Source organism: Carcharodon carcharias, chromosome 1 (genome assembly GCF_017639515.1).
Source record: "Carcharodon carcharias isolate sCarCar2 chromosome 1, sCarCar2.pri, whole genome shotgun sequence".
Lineage (NCBI taxonomy): Eukaryota > Metazoa > Chordata > Chondrichthyes > Lamniformes > Lamnidae > Carcharodon > Carcharodon carcharias.
The window spans coordinates 270,875,326-270,896,050 of record NC_054467.1 but is presented as its reverse complement, the minus strand read 5'-3'; the positions used below and the strand labels follow the sequence as shown (position 1 = coordinate 270,896,050).

At 57.3% G+C, this 20,725-nt stretch overlaps 1 protein-coding gene across 1 annotated transcript in view; it reads right to left on the bottom strand.

Moving 5' to 3' along the window:
- LOC121283107 (probable carboxypeptidase X1) overlaps window positions 1-20,725 on the bottom strand; it is a 1,354,098-nt gene that overhangs the window by 2,086 nt on the left and 1,331,287 nt on the right. Inside the window, exon 12 of the mRNA XM_041197221.1 lies at window positions 2,725-2,864. Coding sequence (XP_041053155.1) covers window positions 2,725-2,864 — 140 coding nt within the window. The remainder of the gene's footprint in view (window positions 1-2,724; window positions 2,865-20,725) is intronic.

Sequence of the window (20,725 nt, the reverse complement as noted above, 5' to 3'; positions counted from 1 at the left end):
CAACCCCGACCCCGACCCCGACCCCTCCCCCACGTCCTCCCCCACCCCGACCCCCGACCCCGACCCCGACCCCGACCCCGACCCCCGACCCCGACCCCCGACCCCGACCCCGAACCCGACCCCGACCCCTCCCCCACGTCCTCCCCCACCCCCACCCCCACCCCGACCCCGACCCCGACCCCGACCCCCGACCCCGACCCCGACCCCGAACCCGACCCCGACCCCTCCCCCACGTCCTCCCCCACCCCCACCCCCACCCCGACCCCAGACCCCACCCCGACCCCTCCCTCACCCCGACCCCGACCCCTCCCCGACCCCGACCCCGACCCCGACCCCTCCCCGACCCCGACCCCGACCCCAACCCCGACCCCGACCCCAACCCCGACCCACACCCCCTCCCCCTCCCCCTCCCCAACCCCTCCCCCTCCCCACCCGCACCCACACCCCCTCCCCCTCCCCCTCCCCACCCCCTCCCCCTCCCCCACCCGCACCCACACCCCCTCCCCCACCCGCACCCACACCCCCTCCCCCTCCCCCTCCCCACCCCCTCCCCCTCCCCACCCGCACCCACACCCACTCCCCCTCCCCCTCCCCACCCCCTCCCCCTCCCCCCACCCGCACCCACACCCCCTCCCCCTCCCCCTCCCCACCCCCTCCCCCTCCCCACCCGCACCCACACCCCCTCCCCCTCCCACCCCCACCCCCTCCCCACCCGCACCCACACCCACACCCCCTCCCCACCCGCACCCACACCCACACCCCCTCCCCCTCCCCCTCCCACCCCCACCCCCTCCCCACCCGCACCCACACCCACACCCCCTCCCCCTCCCCCTCCCACCCCCACCCCCTCCCCACCCGCACCCACACCCACACCCCCTCCCCCTCCCCCTCCCACCCCCACCCCCTCCCCACCCGCACCCACACCCACACCCCCTCCCCCTCCCCCTCCCACCCCCACCCCCTCCCCACCCGCACCCACACCCACACCCCCTCCCCCCTCCCACCCCCACCCCCTCCCCACCCGCACCCACACCCACACCCCCTCCCCCTCCCCCACCCGCACCCACACCCACACCCCCTCCCCCTCCCACCCCCACCCCCTCCCCACCCGCACCCACACCCACACCCCCTCCCCCTCCCCCCCCCACCCCCTCCCCACCCGCCCCCCCCCCCCCCCCCCCCCCCCCCCCCCCCCCCCCCCCCCCCCCCCCCCCCCCCCCCCCCCCCACCCCCCCCCCCCCCCCCCCCCCCCCCCCCCCCCCCCCCCCCACCCCCCCCCCCCCCCCCCCCCCCCCCCCCCCCCCCCCCCCCCCCCCCCCACCCCCCCCCCCCCCCCCCCCCCCCCCCCCCCCCCCCCCCCACCCCCCCCCCCCCCCCCCCCCCCCCCCCCCCCCCCCCCCCCCCCCCCCCCCCCCCCCCCCCCCCCCCTCCCCCCCCCCCCCCCCCCCCCCCCCCCCCCCCCCCCCCCCACCCCCCCCCCCCCCCCACCCCCCCCCCCCCCCCCCCCCCCCCCCCCCCCCCCCCCACCCCCCCCCCCCCCCCCCCCCCCCCCCCCCCCCCCCCCCCCCCCCACCCCCCCCCCCCCCCCCCCCCCCCCCCCCCCCCCCCCCCCCCCCCCCCCCCCCCCCCCCCCCCCCCCCCCCCCCCCCCCCCCCCCCCCACCCGCACCCACACCCACACCCCCTCCCCCTCCCCCTCCCACCCCCACCCCCTCCCCACCCGCACCCCCTCCCCCACCCTCACCCGCAGCCACTTGATTGGCACCACATCCACAAACATTCCCTCCCTCCACCACTGATGCACACGGTAACAGCAGTGTGTGTACCATCTACAAGATGCACTGCAGGAATTCACCAAGGCTCCTGAGACAGCACCTTCCAAACCCACGACCACTACCATCTAGAAGGACAAGGACAGCAGATAGATGGGAACACCACCACCTGGAAGTTCCCCTCCAAGTCACTCACCATCCTGACTTGGAAATATATCACCATTCCTTCACTGTCACTGGGTCAAAATCCTGGAACTCCCTCCCTAACAGCACTGTGGGTGTACCTACACCACATGGACTGCAGCGGCTCAAGAAGGCAGCTCATCACCACCTTCTCAAGGGCAATTAGGGATGGGCAATAAATGCTGGGCCCAGCCAGCGAAGCCAGTGAATGAATAATTTAAAAAAAGCACCAAACAGGGGGACCCTGTCCAGGTTTGAATGCCTAACCCCATCTCCACTGTTTCTACTGGAACTCCAGTACCTACACCCACAAGGACTTATCCATCTCTGCATTTCAGTCTCATCATGAAATTCAACTCTCATGGTAAAGTGAATGATCTAATTTTAACCTGCTGAACTCTGTGAAAGGAATAGACCTTTAGACATTGTTTCTGGATTCTGGACTCATGTAACAATCATTATCTCTGTGACCTTTGCAATCTGAACCTTTCCCTCTCTAACCCTCTTTTACAGTATTACATCACGGGTGCTACATGACAAACCACATCCCATGTTTGAGGGATGGCAAATAAACAAACCACCTGAGTTCATCCCAACTCTACCCTGCAGTGGGGTTGTTAGTAGAATATTGGATCTCACCAACATAAAGGGGCAATAAATGAAAGAGACATTTCTGTTTTGGGACAGGTGAGGAGGAGTCAGGGCGGTGTCAGTGGGCCCTGCTCCTGTGGGTAACAGTCTGAATGTGGAGTTTCATGTCAAACACTAACCTGCTCCATATAGATGAGAAGTGACTCCTTGTTATTCTCCCACTCTGCCGGGAGCTCAGTCTGGTGGGGATATTTATCACAGCTCAGCTCCACGGTAATCTCGAAGCAGTTAGTGTGCAGGTAACTAAAATCATTCATACCTGCAGCAGAACAGTGACATGTTACAAAGCTGAAGGAGATAAGTCCCAAAGTCTCAGCCATCCCCAAATCATTTCCGCTCCTGGAAAGTACTTCAGCTGCTTCATCAATGACCTTCCTTCCATCATAAGGTCAGAAGTGGGGATGTTCGCTGATGATTGCATTCGTGACTCCTCAGATACTGAAGCAGCCCATGTCCAAATGCAGCAAGACCTGGACAATATCCAGACTTGGGCTGACAAGTGGCAAGTAACATTCACACCACAAGTGTCAGGCAATGACCATCTCCAACTAGAGAGAATCCAACCATCACCCCTTGACGTTCAATGGCATTACCATCACTGAATCCCCCACTATCAACATTCTGGGGGTTCCCATTGACCAGAAACTGAACTGGACTAGCCATGTAAATACTGTGGCTACAAGATCTGTGCTCGGTCCCCTATTTGTCATTTATATAAATGACATAGATGACTACGTGAGGGGTAGGATTAGTAAGTTTGCGGATGACACAAAGATTGGCCGAGTGGTTAAAAGTGAGGTTGAGTGTCTTGGGCTACAGGAAGATATAGACGGGATGAGGGGGGATGTGAGGAAAAGCTTTTTTACCCAGAGGGTGGTGAGGGTCTGTAATGCACTGCCTGGGAGGGTGGTGGAGGCGGGTTGCCTCACATCCTTTAAAAAATACCTGGATGAGCACTTGGCACATCATAACATTCAAGGCTATGGGCCAAGTGCTGGCAAATTGGATTAGGGAGGTAGGTCAGGTGTTTCTCATGTGTCGGTGCAGACTCGATGGGCTGAAGGGCATCTTCTGCATTGTGACTCTGTGATTCTATGATTCTGTGAAGAGCAGCTCAGAGGCTGGGAATCCTGCGATGAGTAACTCACCTCCTGACTCCCCAAAGCCTCTCCACCATCTACAAGACACAAGTCAGGAGTGTGATGGAATACTCCCCACTTGCCTGGACGTGTGCAGCTCCCACAACACTCAAGAAGCTCGACACCATCCAGGACAAAGCAGCTGCTTGATTGGCACCACATCCACAAACATTCACTCCCTCCACCACCGACACACAGTAACAGCAATGTGTGTACCATCTACAAGATGCACTGCAGGAATTCACCAAGGCTCCTTCGACAGCACCTTCCAAACCCACGACCACTACCATCTAGAAGGACAAGGGCAGCAGATGGATGGGAACACCACCACCTGGAAGTTCCCCTCCAAGTCACTCACCATCCTGACTTGGAAATATATCACCGTCCCTTCACTGTTGCTGGGTCAAAATCCTGGAACTCCCTCCCTAACAGCACTGTGGGTGTACCTACACCACATGGACTGCAATGGATCAAGAAGGCAGCTCATCACCACCTTCTCAAGGGCAACTAGGGATGGGAAATAAATGCTGGCCCAGCCAGCGAAGCCCACATCCCGTGAATGGATAAAAAAGACAGAGAGCTGGGGCTAAGATGATTGAGGAAATTCAGGGAATGAATACCAACAGAGAATAAGGGGCAAATTGGATGGCGCTGAGATGGTTTGGTGCTGGTGGAATCAGTGTGCCATTGACCAGCAGGCCTACGACCCACCCCAGCGCCCAAACAACAGTAAAACCCACTTTCATAACAGGCGAGACTGAAGGAATAAAATCAGACAATTGGCCTAGAGTATGGGGACTCCACAAAAGGATTTGAGAAGATAAAGGTTTTCCCTGTAAAACAGGCTGTGGAACAGTGAATAAAGCATCAAAATTAACAATTCACCCACAAGAACAGTACTGAGGGAGTGCTGCACTGTCAGAGGGTCAGTACTGAGGGAGCGCTGCACTGTCAGAGGGTCAGTATTGAGGGAGTGCTGCACTGTCAGAGGGTCAGTACTGAGGGAGTGCTGCACTGTCACAGGATAAGTACTGAGGGTGTGCTGCACTGTCAGAGGGTCAGTACTGAGGGAGCACTGCACTGTCAGAGGGTCAGTACTGAGGGAGTGCTGCACTGTCAAAGGGTCAGTACTGAGGGAGTGCTGCACCTTCGGAGGGAAGTACTGAGGAAGTGCTTCACTGTCAAAGGGTAAGTACTGAGGGTGTGCTGCACTGTCAGAGGGTCAGTACTGAGGGAGTGCTGCACTGTCAGAGGGTCAGTACTGAGGGAGTGCTGCACTGTCAGAGGGTCAGTACCGAGGGAGTGCTGCACGGTCAGAGGGTCAGTACTGAGGGAGTGCCGCACTGTCGGAGGGTCAGTACTGAGGGAGTGCCGCACTGTCGGAGGGTCAGTACTGAGGGAGTGCCGCACTTTCAGAGGGTCATTACTGAGGGAGTGCCGCACTGTTAGAGGATCTGTACTGAGGGAGTGCTGCATTGTTGAGGGACAGTACTGAGGGAGTGCCGCACTGACAGAGGGTCAGTACTGAGTGAGTCCTGCACTGTCAGAGGGTCAGTGCTGAGGGAGTGCCGCACTGTCAGATGATCAGTACTGAGGGAGTGCTGCACTGTCAGAACGTCAGTACTGAGGGCGCTCCGCACTGTCAGAGGGTCAGTACTGAGGGAGTGCTGCACTGTCAGAGGTTCAGTCCTGAGGGAGTGCCGCACTGTCAGAGGGTCAGTACTGAGGGAGTGCTGCACTGTCGGAGGGTCAGTACTGAGGGAGAGCCGCACTGTCAGAGGGTCAGTACTGAGGGAGTGCTGCACTTTCAGAGGGTCAGTACCGAGGGAGTGCTGCATTGTCAGAGGGTCAGTACTGATGGAGTGCTGGACTGTCGGAGGGTCAGTACTGAGGGAATGCCGCACTGTCAGAAGGTCAGTACTGAGGGAGTGCTGCATTGTTGAGGGTCAGAACTGAGGGAGTGATGCACTATCAGAGGGTCAGTACTGAGGGAGTGCTGCACTGTCAGAGGGTCAGTACCGAGGGAGTGCCGCACTGTCAGAGGGTCAGTACTGAGGGAGTGCCGCACTGTCGGAGGGTCAGTACTGAGGGAGTGCTGCACTGTCAGAGGGTCAGTACTGAGGGAGCGCTGCACTGTCAGAGGGTCAGTACTGAGGGAGTGTCGCACTGTCAGAAGGCCAGTACTGAGGTAGTGCTGCATTGTCAGAGGGTCAGTACTGAGGGAGTGCTGCATTGTTGAGGGTCAGTACTGAGGGAGTGCTGCACTGTCAGAGGGTCAGTACTGAGGGAGTGCTGCACTGTCAGAGGGTCAGTACTGAGGGAGTGCTGCATTGTCAGAGGATCGGTACTGAGGGATTGCTGCATTGTTGAGGGTCAGTACTGAGGGGGTGCTGCACTGTCAGAGGGTCAGTATTGAGGGAGTGCTGCACTCTCTGAGTGTCAGTACTGAGGGAGTGCTGCACTGTCGGAGGGTCAGTACTGAGGGAGTGCTGCACTGTCAGAGGGTCAGTACTGAGGGAGTGCTGCACTGTCAGAGGGTCAGTATTGAGGAAGTGCCGCATTGTCAGAAGGTCAGTACTGAGGGAGTGCCGCACTGTCAGAGGGTCAGTTCTGAGGGAGTGCTACACTGTCGGAGGGTCAGTGCTGAGGGAGTGCCGCAATGTCAGAGATCTGTACTGAGGGAGTGCTGCATTGTTGAGGGTCAGTACTCAGGGAGTGCTGCACTTTCAGAGGGTCATTACCGAGAAAGTGCTGCATTGTCAGAGGGTCAGTACTGATGGAGTGCTGCACGGTCAGAGGGTCAGTACGGAGGGAATTCTGCACTGTCAGAAGGTCAGTACTGAGGGAGTGCTGCATTGTTGACGGTCAGTACTGAGGGAATGGTGCACTCTCGGCGGGTCAGTACCGAGGGAGTTCTGCACTGTCAGAGGATCAGTACTGAGGGAGTGCTGCATTGTTGCGGGTCAGTACTGAGGGAGTGCTGCACTGTCAAAGGTCAGTACTGAGGGAGTGCTGCACCTTCGGAGGGAAGTACTGAGGAAGTGCTTCACTGTCAAAGGGTAAGTACTGAGGGTGTGCTGCACTGTCAGAGGGTCAGTACTGAGGGAGTGCTGCACTGTCAGAGGGTCAGTACTGAGGGAGTGCTGCACTGTCAGAGGGTCAGTACTGAGGGAGTGCTGCACTGTCAGAGGGTCAGTAATGAGGGAGTGCTGCACTGTCAGAGGGTCAGTACTGAGGGAGTGCTGCACTGTCAGAGGGTCAGTACTGAGGGAGTGCCGCACTGTCGGAGGGTCAGTACTGAGGGAGTGCCGCACTTTCAGAGGGTCATTACTGAGGGAGTGCTGCACTGTCAGAGGGTCAGTGCTGAGGGAGTGCCGCACTATTAGAGGATCTGTACTGAGGGAGTGCTGCATTGTTGAGGGACAGTACTGAGGGAGTGCCGCACTGTCAGAGGGTCAGTACTGAGTGAGTGCTGCACTGTCAGAGGGTCAGTACTGAGGGAGTCCTGCACTGTCAGAGGGTCAGTACTGAGGGAGAGCCGCACTGTCAGAGGGTCAGTACTGAGTGAGTGCTGCACTGTCAGAGGGTCAGTACTGAGGGAGTGCCGCACTGTCAGATGATCAGTACTGAGGGAGTGCTGCACTGTCAGAACGTCAGTACTGAGGGCGCTCCGCACTGTCAGAGGGTCAGTACTGAGGGAGTGCTGCACTGTCAGAGGTTCAGTCCTGAGGGAGTGCCGCACTGTCAGAGGGTCAGTACTGAGGGAGTGCTGCACTGTCGGAGGGTCAGTACTGAGGGAGAGCCGCACTGTCAGAGGGTCAGTACTGAGGGAGTGCTGCACTGTCAGAGGGTCAGTACTGAGGGAGTGCTGCACTGTCAGAGGGTCAGTACTGAGGGAGAGCTGCATTGTCAGAGGGTCAGTACTGAGGGAGTGCCGCAATGTCAGAGGGTCAGTACTGAGGGAGTGCTGCATTGTCAGAGTGTCAGTACTGAGGGAGTGCTGCATTGTCAGAGGGTCAGTACTGAGGGAGTGCTGCACTGTCAGAGGAACAGTACTGAGGAAGTGCCGCATTGTCAGAAGGTCAGTACTGAGGGAGTGCTGCACTGTCAGATGGTCAGTACTGAGGGAGTGCTGCACTGTCAGAGGGTCAGTATTGAGGAAGTGCCGCATTGTCAGAAGGTCAGTACTGAGGGAGTGCCGCACTGTCAGAGGGTCAGTTCTGAGGGAGTGCTGCACTGTCGGAGGGTCAGTGCTGAGGGAGTGCCGCAATGTCAGAGATCTGTACTGAGGGAGTGCTGCATTGTTGAGGGTCAGTACTGAGGGAGTGCTGCACTTTCAGAGGGTCAGTTCTGAGGGAGTGCTGCACTGTCGGAGGGTCAGTGCTGAGGGAGTGCCGCAATGTCAGAGATCTGTACTGAGGGAGTGCTGCATTGTCAGAGGGTCAGTACTGATGGAGTGCTGCACTGTCAGAGGGTCAGTACGGAGGGAATTCTGCACTGTCATAAGGTCAGTACTGAGGGAGTGCTGCATTGTTGACGGTCAGCACTTAGGGAATGGTGCACTCTCGGCGGTTCAGTACCGAGGCAGTTCTGCACTGTCAGAGGATCAGTACTGAGGGAGTGCTGCACTGTCAGAGTTTCAGTACTGAGGGAGTGCTTCATTGTCAGAGGGTCAGTACTGAGGGAGTGCTGCACTGTCAGAGGGTCAGTACAGAGGGAGTGCTGCACTGTCAGAGGGTCAGTATTGAGGGAGTGCTGCACTCTCTGAGTGTCAGTACTGAGGGAGTGCTGCACTGTCGGAGGGTCAGTACTGAGGGAGTGCTGCACTGTCAGAGGGTCAGTACTGAGGGAGTGCTGCACTGTCAGAGGGTCAGTATTGAGGAAGTGCCGCATTTTCAGAAGGTCAGTACTGAGGGAGTGCCGCACTGTCAGAGGGTCAGTTCTGAGGGCTTGCTGCAATGTCAGAGATCTGTACTGAGGGAGTGCTGCATTGTTGAGGGTCAGTACTGAGGGAGTGCTGCACTTTCAGAGGGTCATTACCGAGGGAGTGCTGCATTGTCAGAGGGTCAGTACTGATGGAGTGCTGCACTGTCAGAGGGTCAGTACGGAGGGAATTCTGCACTGTCAGAAGGTCAGTACTGAGGGAGTGCTGCATTGTTGACGGTCAGTACTGAGGGAATGGGGCACTCTCGGCGGGTCAGTACCGAGGGAGTTATGCACTGTCAGAGGATCAGTACTAAGGGAGTGCTGCATTGTGGCGAGTCAGTACTGAGCGAGTGCTGCACTGTCAGAGTTTCAGTACTGAGGGAGTGCTTCATTGTCAGAGGGTCAGTACTGAGGGAGTGCTGCATTGTCAGAGGGTCAGTACTGAGGGAGTGCCGCACTGTCAGAGGGTCAGTACTGAGGGAGTGCTGCATTGTCAGAGGGTCAGTACTGAGGGAGTGCTGCACTGTCAGAGGGTCAGTAATGAGGGAGTGCTGCATTGTCAGAGGGTCAGTACTGAGGGATTGCTGCACTGTCAGAGGAACAGTACTGAGGAAGTGCCGCATTGTCAGAGGGTCAGTACTGAGGGAGTGCTGCAATGTCAGAGGGTCAGTTCTGAGGGAGTGCTGCACTGTCGGAGGGTCAGTGCTGAGGGAGTGCCTCAATGTCAGAGATCTATACTGAGGGAGTGCTGCATTGTTGAGGGTCAGTACTGAGGGAGTGCTGCACTTTCAGAGGGTCTGTACTGAGGGAGTGCTGCATTGTCAGAGGGTCAGTACTGAGGGAGTGCTGCACTGTCAGAGGGTCAGTAATGAGGGAGTGCTGCATTGTCAGAGAGTCAGTACTGAGGGATTGCTGCACTGTCAGAGGAACAGTACTGAGGAAGTGCCGCATTGTCAGAGGGTCAGTATTGAGGAAGTGCCGCATTGTCAGAAGGTCAGTACTGAGGGAGTGCTGCACTGTCAGAGGGTCAGTACTGAGGGAGTGCTGCACTGTCAGAGGGTCAGTACTGAGGGAGTGCTGCACTGTCAGAGGGTCAGTAATGAGGGAGTGCTGCACTGTCAGAGGGTCAGTACCGAGGGAGTGCTGCACTGTCAGAGGGTCAGTACTGAGGGAGTGCCGCACTGTCGGAGGGTCAGTACTGAGGGAGTGCCGCACTTTCAGAGGGTCATTACTGAGTGAGTGCTGCACTGTCAGAGGGTCAGTACTGAAGGAGTGCTGCACTGTCAGAGGGTCAGTGCTGAGGGAGTGCCGCACTGTTAGAGGATCTGTACTGAGGGAGTGCTGCATTGTTGAGGGACAGTACTGAGGGAGTGCCGCACTGTCAGAGGGTCAGTACTGAGTGAGTGCTGCACTGTCAGAGGGTCAGTACTGAGGGAGTCCTGCACTGTCAGAGGGTCAGTACTGAGGGAGAGCCGCACTGTCAGAGGGTCAGTACTGAGTGAGTGCTGCACTGTCAGAGGGTCAGTACTGAGGGAGTGCCGCACTGTCAGATGATCAGTACTGAGGGAGTGCTGCACTGTCAGAGGGTCAGTACTGAGGGCGCTCCGCACTGTCAGAGGGTCAGTACTGAGGGAGTGCTGCACTGTCAGAGGGTCAGTACTGAGGGAGTGCTGCACTGTCAGAGGTTCAGTCCTGAGGGAGTGCCGCACTGTCAGAGGGTCAGTACTGAGGGAGTGCTGCACTGTCAGAGGGTCGGTACTGAGGGAGTGCCGCACTGTCAGAGGGTCAGTACTGAGGGAGTGCTGCACGGTCAGAGGGTCAGTACTGAGGGAGTGCTGCACTGTCAGAGGGTCAGTACTGAGGGAGAGCTGCATTGTCAGAGGGTCAGTACTGAGGGAGTGCCGCAATGTCAGAGGGTCAGTACTGAGGGAGTGCTGCATTGTCAGAGGGTCAGTACTGAGGGAGTGCTGCATTGTCAGAGGGTCAGTACTGAGGGAGTGCTGCACTGTCAGAAGAACAGTACTGAGGAAGTGCCGCACTATCAGAAGGTCAGTACTGAGGAAGTGCCGCATTGTCAGAAGGTCAGTACTGAGGGAGAGCTGCATTGTCAGAGGGTCAGTACTGAGGGAGTGCCGCAATGTCAGAGGGTCAGTACTGAGGGAGTGCTGCATTGTCAGAGGGTCAGTACTGAGGGAGTGCTGCATTGTCAGAGGGTCAGTACTGAGGGAGTGCTGCACTGTCAGAAGAACAGTACTGAGGAAGTGCCGCACTATCAGAAGGTCAGTACTGAGGAAGTGCCGCATTGTCAGAAGGTCAGTACTGAGGGAGAGCTGCACTGTCAGAGGGTCAGTACTGAGGGAGTGCCGCATTGTCAGAAGGTCAGTACTGAGGGAGCACTGCACTGTCAGAGGGTCAGTACTGAGGGAGTGCCGCACTGTCAGAGGGTCATTACTGAGGGAGTGCTGCACTGTCAGAGGGTCAGTACTGAGGGAGTGCTGCACTGTTAGAGGTTCAGTACTGAAGGAGTGCTGCACTGTCAGAGGGTCAGTACTGAGGGAGTGCTGCACTTTCAGAGGGTCAGTTCTGAGGGAGTGCTGCACTGTCGGAGGGTCAGTGCTGAGGGAGTGCCGCAATGTCAGAGATCTGTACTGAGGGAGTGCTGCATTGTTGAGGGTCAGTACTGAGGGAGAGCTGCACTTTCAGAGAGTCATTACCGAGGGAGTGCTGCATTGTCAGAGGGTCAGTACTGATGGAGTGCTGCACTGTCAGAGGGTCAGTACGGAGGGAATTCTGCACTGTCATAAGGTCAGTACTGAGGGAGTGCTGCATTGTTGACGGTCAGCACTTAGGGAATGGTGCACTCTCGGCGGGTCAGTACCGAGGGAGTTCTGCACTGTCAGAGGATCAGTACTGAGGGAGTGCTGCACTGTCAGAGTTTCAGTACTGAGGGAGTGCTTCATTGTCAGAGGGTCAGTACTGAGGGAGTGCTGCACTGTCAGAGGGTCAGTACAGAGGGAGTGCTGCACTGTCAGAGGGTCAGTATTGAGGGAGTGCTGCACTCTCTGAGTGTCAGTACTGAGGGAGTGCTGCACTGTCGGAGGGTCAGTACTGAGGGAGTGCTGCACTGTCAGAGGGTCAGTACTGAGGGAGTGCTGCACTGTCAGAGGGTCAGTATTGAGGAAGTGCCGCATTTTCAGAAGGTCAGTACTGAGGGAGTGCCGCACTGTCAGAGGGTCAGTTCTGAGGGAGTGCTACACTGTCGGAGGGTCAGTGCTGAGGGCTTGCTGCAATGTCAGAGATCTGTACTGAGGGAGTGCTGCATTGTTGAGGGTCAGTACTGAGGGAGTGCTGCATTGTTGAGGGTCAATACTGAGGGAGTGCTGCACTTTCAGAGGGTCATTACCGAGGGAGTGCTGCATTGTCAGAGGGTCAGTACTGATGGAGTGCTGCACTGTCAGAGGGTCAGTACGGAGGGAATTCTGCACTGTCAGAAGGTCAGTACTGTGGGAATGGGGCACTCTCGGCGGGTCAGTACCGAGGGAGTTTTGCACTGTCAGAGGATCAGTACTAAGGGAGTGCTGCATTGTGGCGAGTCAGTACTGAGCGAGTGCTGCACTGTCAGAGTTTCAGTACTGAGGGAGTGCTTCATTGTCAGAGGGTCAGTACTGAGGGAGTGCTGCATTGTCAGAGGGTCAGTACTGAGGGAGTGCCGCACTGTCAGAGGGTCAGTACTGAGGGAGTGCTGCATTGTCAGAGGGTCAGTACTGAGGGAGTGCTGCACTGTCAGAGGGTCAGTAATGAGGGAGTGCTGCATTGTCAGAGGGTCAGTACTGAGGGATTGCTGCACTGTCAGAGGAACAGTACTGAGGAAGTGCCGCATTGTCAGAGGGTCAGTACTGAGGAAGTGCCGCATTGTCAGAAGGTCAGTACTGAGGGAGTGCTGCAATGTCAGAGGGTCAGTTCTGAGGGAGTGCTGCACTGTCAGAGGGTCAGTATTGAGGAAGTGCCGCATTGTCAGAAGGTCAGTACTGAGGGAGTGCTGCAATGTCAGAGGGTCAGTTCTGAGGGAGTGCTGCACTGTCGGAGGGTCAGTGCTGAGGGAGTGCCTCAATGTCAGAGATCTATACTGAGGGAGTGCTGCATTGTTGACGGTCAGTACTGAGGGAATGGTGCACTCTCTGCGGGTCAGTACCGAGGGAGTTCTGCACTGTCAGAGGATCAGTACTGAGGGAGTGCTGCATTGTTGCGGGTCAGTACTGAGGGAGTGCTGCACTGTCAGAGGGTCAGTACTGAGGGAGTGCTGCACTGTCAGAGTTTCAGAACTGAGGGAGTGCCGCACTGTCAGAGGGTCAGTACTGAGGGAGTGCTGGATTGTCAGAGGGTCAGTACTGAGGGAGTGCCGCACTGTCAGAAGGTAAGTACTGAGGGAGTGCTGCACTTTCAGAGGGTCATTACTGAGGGAGTGCTGCATTGTCAGAGGGTCAGTGCTGAGGGAGTGCTGCACTGTCAGAGGATCTGTACTGAGGGAGTGCTGCATTGTTGAGGGACAGTACTGAGGGCGCTCCGCACTGTCAGAGGGTCAGTACCGAGGGAGTGCCGCACTGTCAGAGGGTCAGTACTGAGGGAGTGCTGCATTGTCAGACGGTCAGTACTGAGGGAGTGCCGCACTGTCAGAGGGTTAGTACTGAGGGAGCGCTGCACTGTCAGAGGGTCAGTACTGAGGGAGCGCTGCACTGTCAGAGGTTCAGTACTGAGGGAACGCTGCACTCTCTGAGTGTCAGTACTGAGGGAGTGCTGCACTGTCGGAGGGTCAGTACTGAGGGAGTCCCGCACTGTCGGAGGGTCAGTACTGAGGGAGTGCTTCACTTTCAGAGGGTCAGTAATGAGGGAGTGCCGCACTGTCACAGAGTCAGTACTGAGGGAGTGAGCATTGTCAGAGGTTCAGTACTGAGGGAGTGCTGCACTGTCAGAGGGTCAGTACTGAGGGAGTGCCGCACTGTCAGAGGGTCAGTACTGAGTGAGAGCTGCACTGTCAGAGGGTCAGTACTGAGGGAGTCCTGCACTGTCAGAGGGTCAGTACAGAGGGAGTGCCGCACTGTCAGATGATCAGTACGGAGGGAGTGCTGCACTGTCAGAACGTCAGTACTGAGGGAGTGCTGCACTGTCAGAGGGTCAGTACTGAGGGAGTGCTGCACTGTCAGAGGCTCAGTACTGAGGGAGTGCTGCACTGTGAGAGGTTCAGTCCTGAGGGAGTGCCGCACTGTCATAGGGTCAGTACTGAGGGAGTGCTGCACTGTCGGAGGGTCAGTACTGAGGGCATGCCGCACTGTCAGAGGGTCAGTCCTGAGGGAGTGCCGCACTGTCATAGGGTCAGTACTGAGGGAGTGCTGCACTGTCGGAGGGTCAGTACTGAGGGCATGCCGCACTGTCAGAGGGTCAGTACCGAGGGAGTGCTGCATTGTCAGAGGGTCAGTACTGATGGAGTGCTGGACTGTCGGAGGGTCAGTACTGAGGGAATGCCGCACTGTCAGAAGGTAGGTACTGAGGGAGTGCTGCATTGTTGAGGGTCAGTACTGAGGGAGTGCTGCACTGTCAGAGGTCCAGTACTGAGGGAGTGCTGCACTGTCAGAGGGTCAGCACCGAGGGAGTGCCGCACTGTCAGAGGGTCAGTACTGAGGGAGTGCCGCACTGTCGGAGGGTCAGTACTGAGGGAGTGCTGCACTGTCAGAGGGTCAGTACTGAGGGAGCGCTGCACTGTCAGAGGGTCAGTACCGAGGGAGTGCCGCACTGGCAGAAGGCCAGTACTGAGGTAGTGCTGCACTGTCAGAGGGTCAGTACTGAGGGAGTGCTGCATTGTTGAGGGTCAGTACTGAGGGAGTGCTGCACTGTCAGAGGGTCAGTACTGAGGGAGTGCTGCATTGTCAGAGGATCGGTACTGAGGGATTGCTGCATTGTTGAGCGTAAGTACTGAGGGGGTGCTGCACTGTCAGAGGGTCAGTATTGAGGGAGTGCTGCACTCTCTGAGTGTCAGTACTGAGGGAGTGCTGCACTGTCGGAGGGTCAGTATTGAGGGAGTGCTGCACTGTCAGAGGGTCAGTACTGAGGGAGTGCTGCACTGTCAGAGGGTCAGTATTGAGGAAGTGCCGCATTGTCAGAAGGTCAGTACTGAGGGAGTGCCGCACTGTCAGAGGGTCAGTTCTGAGGGAGTGCTGCATTGTTGAGGGTCAGTACTGAGGGAGTGCTGCATTGTTGAGGGTCAGTACTGAGGGAGTGCTGCACTTTCAGAGGGTCATTACCGAGGGAGTGCTACATTGTCAGAGGGTCAGTACTGATGGAGTGCTGCACTGCCAGAGGGTCAGTACGGAGGGAATTCTGCACTGTCAGAAGGTCAGTACTGAGGGAGTGCGGAATTGTTGACGGTCAGTACTGAGGGAATGGTGCACTCTCGGCGGGTCAGTACCGAGGGAGTTCTGCACTGTCAGAGGATCAGTACTAAGGGAGTGCTGCATTGTTGCGGGTCAGTACTGAGCGAGTGCTGCACTGTCAGAGTTTCAGTTTTGAGGGAGTGCTTCATTGTCAGAGGGTCAGTACTGAGGGAGTGCTGCACTGTCAGATGGTCAGTACTGAGGGAGTGCTGCACTGTCAGAGGGTTAGTACTGAGGGAGTGCTGCACTGTCAGAGGGTCAGTACTGAGGGAGCGCCGCACTGTCAGAGGGTCAGTACTGATGGAGTGCTGCACTGTCAGAGGGTCAGTACCGAGGGAGTGCTGCACTGTCAGAGGGTCAGTAATGAGGGAGTGCGGCACTATCAGAGGGTCAGTACTGAGGGAGTGCTGCACTTTCAGTGGGTCAGTACCGAGGGAGTGCTGCATTGTCAGATGGTCAGTACTGAGGGAGTGCCGCACTGTCAGAGGGTCAGTACTGATGGAGTGCTGCACTGTCAGAGGGTCAGTACTGAGGGAAATCTGCACTGTCAGAAGGTCAGTACTGAGGGAGTGCTGCACTGTTGAGGGTCAGTACTGAGGGAATGGTGCACTCTCGGCGGGTCAGTACTGAGGGAGTGCTGCTCTGTCGGAGGGTCAGTACTGAAGGAGTGCCGCACTGTCAGAGGGTCAGTACTGAGGTAGTGCTGCACTGTCAGAGGTTCAGTACTGAGGGAGTGCCGCACTGTCAGAGGGTCAGTACTGAGGGAGTGCTGCATTGTCAGAGGGTCAGTGCTGAGGGAGTGCTGCACAGTCAGAGGGTCAGTGCTGAGGGAGTGCTGCTCTGTCAGAGGGTCAGTACTGAGGGAGTGCCGCACTGTCAGAGGGTCAGTACTGAGGTAGTGCTGCACTGTCAGAGGTTCAGTACTGAGGGAGTGCCGCATTGTCAGAGGGTCAGTACTGAGGGAGTGCTGCATTGTCAGAGGGTCAGTGCTGAGGGAGTGCTGCACAGTCAGAGGGTCAGTGCTGAGGGAGTGCCGCACTGTCAGAGGGTCAGTACTGAGGGAGTGCTGCATTTTCAGAGGGTCAGTGCTGAGGGAGTGCCGCACTGTCAGAGGGTCAGTACTGAGGGAGTGCTGCATTGTCAGAGGGTCAGTGCTGAGGGAATGCCGCACTGTCAGAGGGTCAGTACTGAGGGAGTGCCGCACTGTCAGAGGGTCAGTACTGAGGGAATGCTGCACTGTCAGAGGGTCAGTGCTGAGGGAGCGCTGTACTGTCAGAGGGTCAGTACTGAGGAAGTGCCGCATTGTCAGAAGGTCAGTACTGAGGGAGCGCTGCACTGTCAGAGGGTCAGTACTGAGGGACTGCTGCTCTGTCGGCTGTCAGTACTGAGGGAGTGCTGCACTGTCAGAGGGTCAGTACTGAGGGAGCGCAGCACTGTCAGAGGGTCAGTATTGAGTGAGTGCTGCACTCTCTGAGTGTCAGTACTGAGGGAGTGCTGCACTGTCAGAGGGTCAGTACTGAGGGAGTGCTGCACTCTCTGAGTGTCAGTACTGAGGGAGTGCTGCACTGTCAGAGGGTCAGTACTGAGGGAGTGCTGCACGGTCAGAGAGTCAGTACTGAGGGAGTGCTGCACTGTCAGAGGGTCAGTACTGAGGGAGTGCTGCACTGTCAGAGGTTCAGTACTGAGGGATTGCTGCACTGTCAGTGGGTCAGTACCGAGTGAGTGCTGCACTGTCAGAGGGTCAGTACTGAGGGCGTGCTGCACTGTCAGGGGGTCAGTACTGAGGGAGTGCTGCACTGTCGGAAGGTCAGTACTGAGGGAGTGCTGCACTGTCAGAGGGTCAGTACTGAGGGAGTGCCGCACTGTCAGAGGGTCATTACTGAGGGAGTGCTGCACTGTCAGAGGGTCAGTACAGAGGGAGTGATGCACTGTCAGAGGGTCAGTACTGAGGGAGTGCTGCACTGTCAGAGTGTCTGTGCTGAGGGAGTGCTGCACTGTCAGAGGGTCAGTATTGAGGGAGTGCCGCACTGTCAGAGGGTCAGTACTGAGGGAGTGCTGCATTGTCAGAGGGTCAGTGCTGAGGGAATGCCGCACTGTCAGAGGGTCAGTAGTGAGGGAGTGCCGCACTGTCAGAGGGTCAGTACTGAGGGAATGCTGCACTGTCAGAGGGTCAGTGCTGAGGGAGCGCTGTACTGTCAGAGGGTCAGTACTGAGGAAGTGCCGCACTGTCAGAAGGTCAGTACTGAGGGAGCGCTGCACTGTCAGAGGATCAGTACTGAGGGACTGCTGCTCTGTCGGCTGTCAGTACTGAGGGAGTGCTGCACTGTCAGAGGCTCAGTACCGAGGGAGTGCTACACTGTCAGAGTGTCAGTACTGAGGGATTGCTACACTGTCAGAGGGTCAGTACTGAGGGATTGCTGCACTGTTGAGGTTTAGTACTGAGGGAGTGCTGCACTGTCAGAGGGTCAGTACTGAGGGAGTGCTGCACTGTCAGAGGGTCAGTACAGAGGGAGAGCAGCACTGTCAGTGGATCAGTACTGAGGGAGCGCAGCACTGTCAGAGGGTCAGTATTGAGGGAGTGCTGCACTCTCTGAGTGTCAGTACTGAGGGAGTGCTGCACTGTCAGAGGGTCAGTACTGAGGGAGTGCTGCACTCTCTGAGTGTCAGTACTGAGGGAGTGCTGCACTGTCAGAGGGTCAGTACTGAGGGAGTGCTGCACGGTCAGAGAGTCAGTACTGAGGGAGTGCTGCACTGTCAGAGGGTCAGTACTGAGGGAGTGCTGCACTGTCAGAGGTTCAGTACTGAGGGATTGCTGCACTGTCAGTGGGTCAGTACCCAGTGAGTGCTGCACTGTCAGAGGGTCAGTACTGAGGGCGTGCTGCACTGTCAGGGGGTCAGTACTGAGGGAGTGCTGCACTGTCGGAAGGTCAGTACTGAGGGAGTGCTGCACTGTCAGAGGGTCAGTACTGAGGGAGTGCCGCACTGTCAGAGGGTCATTACTGAGGGAGTGCTGCACTGTCAGAGGGTCAGTACAGAGGGAGTGATGCACTGTCAGAGGGTCAGTACTGAGGGAGTGCTGCACTGTCAGAGTGTCTGTGCTGAGGGAGTGCTGCACTGTCAGAGGGTCAGTATTGAGGGAGTGCTGCACTGTCAGTGGGTCAGTACTGAGGGAGTGCTGCACTGTCAGAGGTTCAGTACTGAGGGAGTGCTGCATTGTCAGAGGGTCAATACTGAGGGAGTGCTGCACTGTCAGAGGAACAGTACTGAGGAAGTGCCGCACCATCAGAAGTTCAGTACTGAGGGAGTGCTGCACTGTCAGAGGGTCAGTACTGAGGGAGTGCCGCACTGTCAGTGGGTCAGTTCTGAGGGAGTGCTGCACTGTCGGAGGGTCAGTGCTGAGGGAGTGCCGCAATGTCAGAGATCTGTACTGAGTGAGTGCTGCATTGTTGAGGGTCAGTACTGAGGGAGTGCTGCACTTTCAGAGGGTCATTACCGAGGGAGTGCTGCATTGTCAGAGGTTCAGTACTGATGGAGTGCTGCACTGTTAGAGGGTCAGTACGGAGGGAATTCTGCACTGTCAGAAGATCAGTACTGAGGGAGTGCTGCATTGTTGACGGTCAGTACTGAGGGAATGGTGCACTCTCGGCGGGTCAGTACCGAGGGAGTTCTGCACTGTCAGAGGATCAGTACTGAGGGAGTGCTGCATTGTTGCGGCTCAGTACTGAGGGACTGCTGCACTGTCAGAGGGTCAGTACTGAGGGACTGCTGCACTGTCAGAGTTTCAGTACTGAGGGAGTGCTGCATTGTCAGAGGGTCAGTACTGAGGGAGAGCTGCATTGTCAGAGGGTCAGTACTGAGGGAGTGCCACACTGTCAGAGGGTCAGTACTGAGGGAGTGCTGCATTGTCAGAGGATCAGTACTGAGGGGGGGTGCACTGTCAGAGGGTCAGTACTGAGGGAGTGCTGCATTGTCAGTGGGTCTGTACTGAGGGAGTGCTGCACTGTCAGAGGATCAGTACTGAGGGAGTGCTGCATTGTTGCGGCTCAGTACTGAGGGAGTGCTGCACTGTCAGAGGGTCAGTACTGAGGGACTGCTGCACTGTCAGAGTTTCAGTACTGAGGGAGTGCTGCATTGTCAGAGGGTCAGTACTGAGGGAGTGCTGCTTTGTCAGAGGGTCAGTACTGAGGGAGTGCCGCACTGTCAGAGGGTCAGTACTGAGGGAGTGCTGCATTGTCAGAGGGTCAGTACTGAGGGAGTGCTGCACTGTCAGAGGGTCAGTATTGAGGGAGTGCTGCATTGTCAGTGGGTCAGTACTGAGGGAGTGCTGCACTGTCAGAGGAACAGTACTGAGGAAGTGCCGCACTATCAGAAGGTCAGTACTGAGGGAGTCCTGCATAGTTGAGGGTCAGTACTGAGGGAGTGCTGCACTGTCAGAGGGTCAGTACCTAGGGAGTGCTGCACTGTCAGAGGGTCAGTACTGAGGGAGTGCTGCATTGTCGGATGGTCAGTACTGAGGGACTGCTGCATTGTCGGATGGTCGGTACTGAGGGAGTGCTGCACTGTCAGAAGGTCAGTACTGAGGGAGTGCTGCACTGTCAGAGGGTCAGTACTGAGGGACTGTCGCACTGTCAGAAGATCAGTACTGAGGGAGTGCTGCATTGTTGAGGGTCAGTACTGAGTGAGTGCTGCACTGTCAGTGGATCAGTACTGAGTGAGTGCTGCATTGTCAGAGGGTCAGTACTGAGTGAGTGCTGCATTGTCAGAGGGTCAGTACTGAGGGAGTGTTGCACTGTCAGACGGTCAGTACTGAGGGAGTGCTGCACTGTCAGAGGGTCAGTACTGAGGGACTGCTGCACTGTCAGAGGGTCATTACTGAGGGAGTGCTGCACTGTCAGAGGATCTGTACTGAGGGAGTGCTGCATTGTTGAGGGTCAGTACTGAGGGAATGCCGCATTGTCGGAGGGTCAGTACTGAGGGACTGCTGCACTGTCAGAGGGTCAGTACTGAGGGAGTGCTGCACTGTCAGAGGGTCAGTACTGAGGGAGTGCTGCACTGTCGGATGGTCAGTACTGAGGGACTGCTGCATTGTCGGATGGTCAGTACTGAGGGAGTGCTGCACTGTCAGAAGGTCAGTACTGAGGGAGTGCTGCACTGTCAGAGGGTCTGTACTGATGGAGTGCTGCACTGTCAGAGGGTCAGTACTGAGGGACTGTCGCACTGTCAGAAGATCAGTACTGAGGGAGTGCTGCATTGTTGAGGGTCAGTACTGAGTGAGTGCTGCTTTGTCAGAGGGTCAGTACTGAGGGAGTGCCGCACTGTCAGAGGGTCATTACTGAGGGACTGCTGCACTGTCAGAGGGTCATTACTGAGGGACTGCTGCACTGTCAGAGGGTCATTACTGAGGGAGTGCTGCACTGTCAGAGGGTCAGTACTGAGGGAGTGCTGCACTGTCAGAGGGTCAGTTCTGAGGGAGTGCTGCACTGTCAGAGGGTCAGTGCTGAGGTATTGCCGCACTGTCAGAGGGTCAGTACTGAGGGAGTGCTGCATTGTTGAGGGTCAGTACTGAGGGAGCTCCGCACTGTCAGAGGGTCAGTACTGAGGGAGCGCCGCACTGTCAGAGGGTCAGTAAT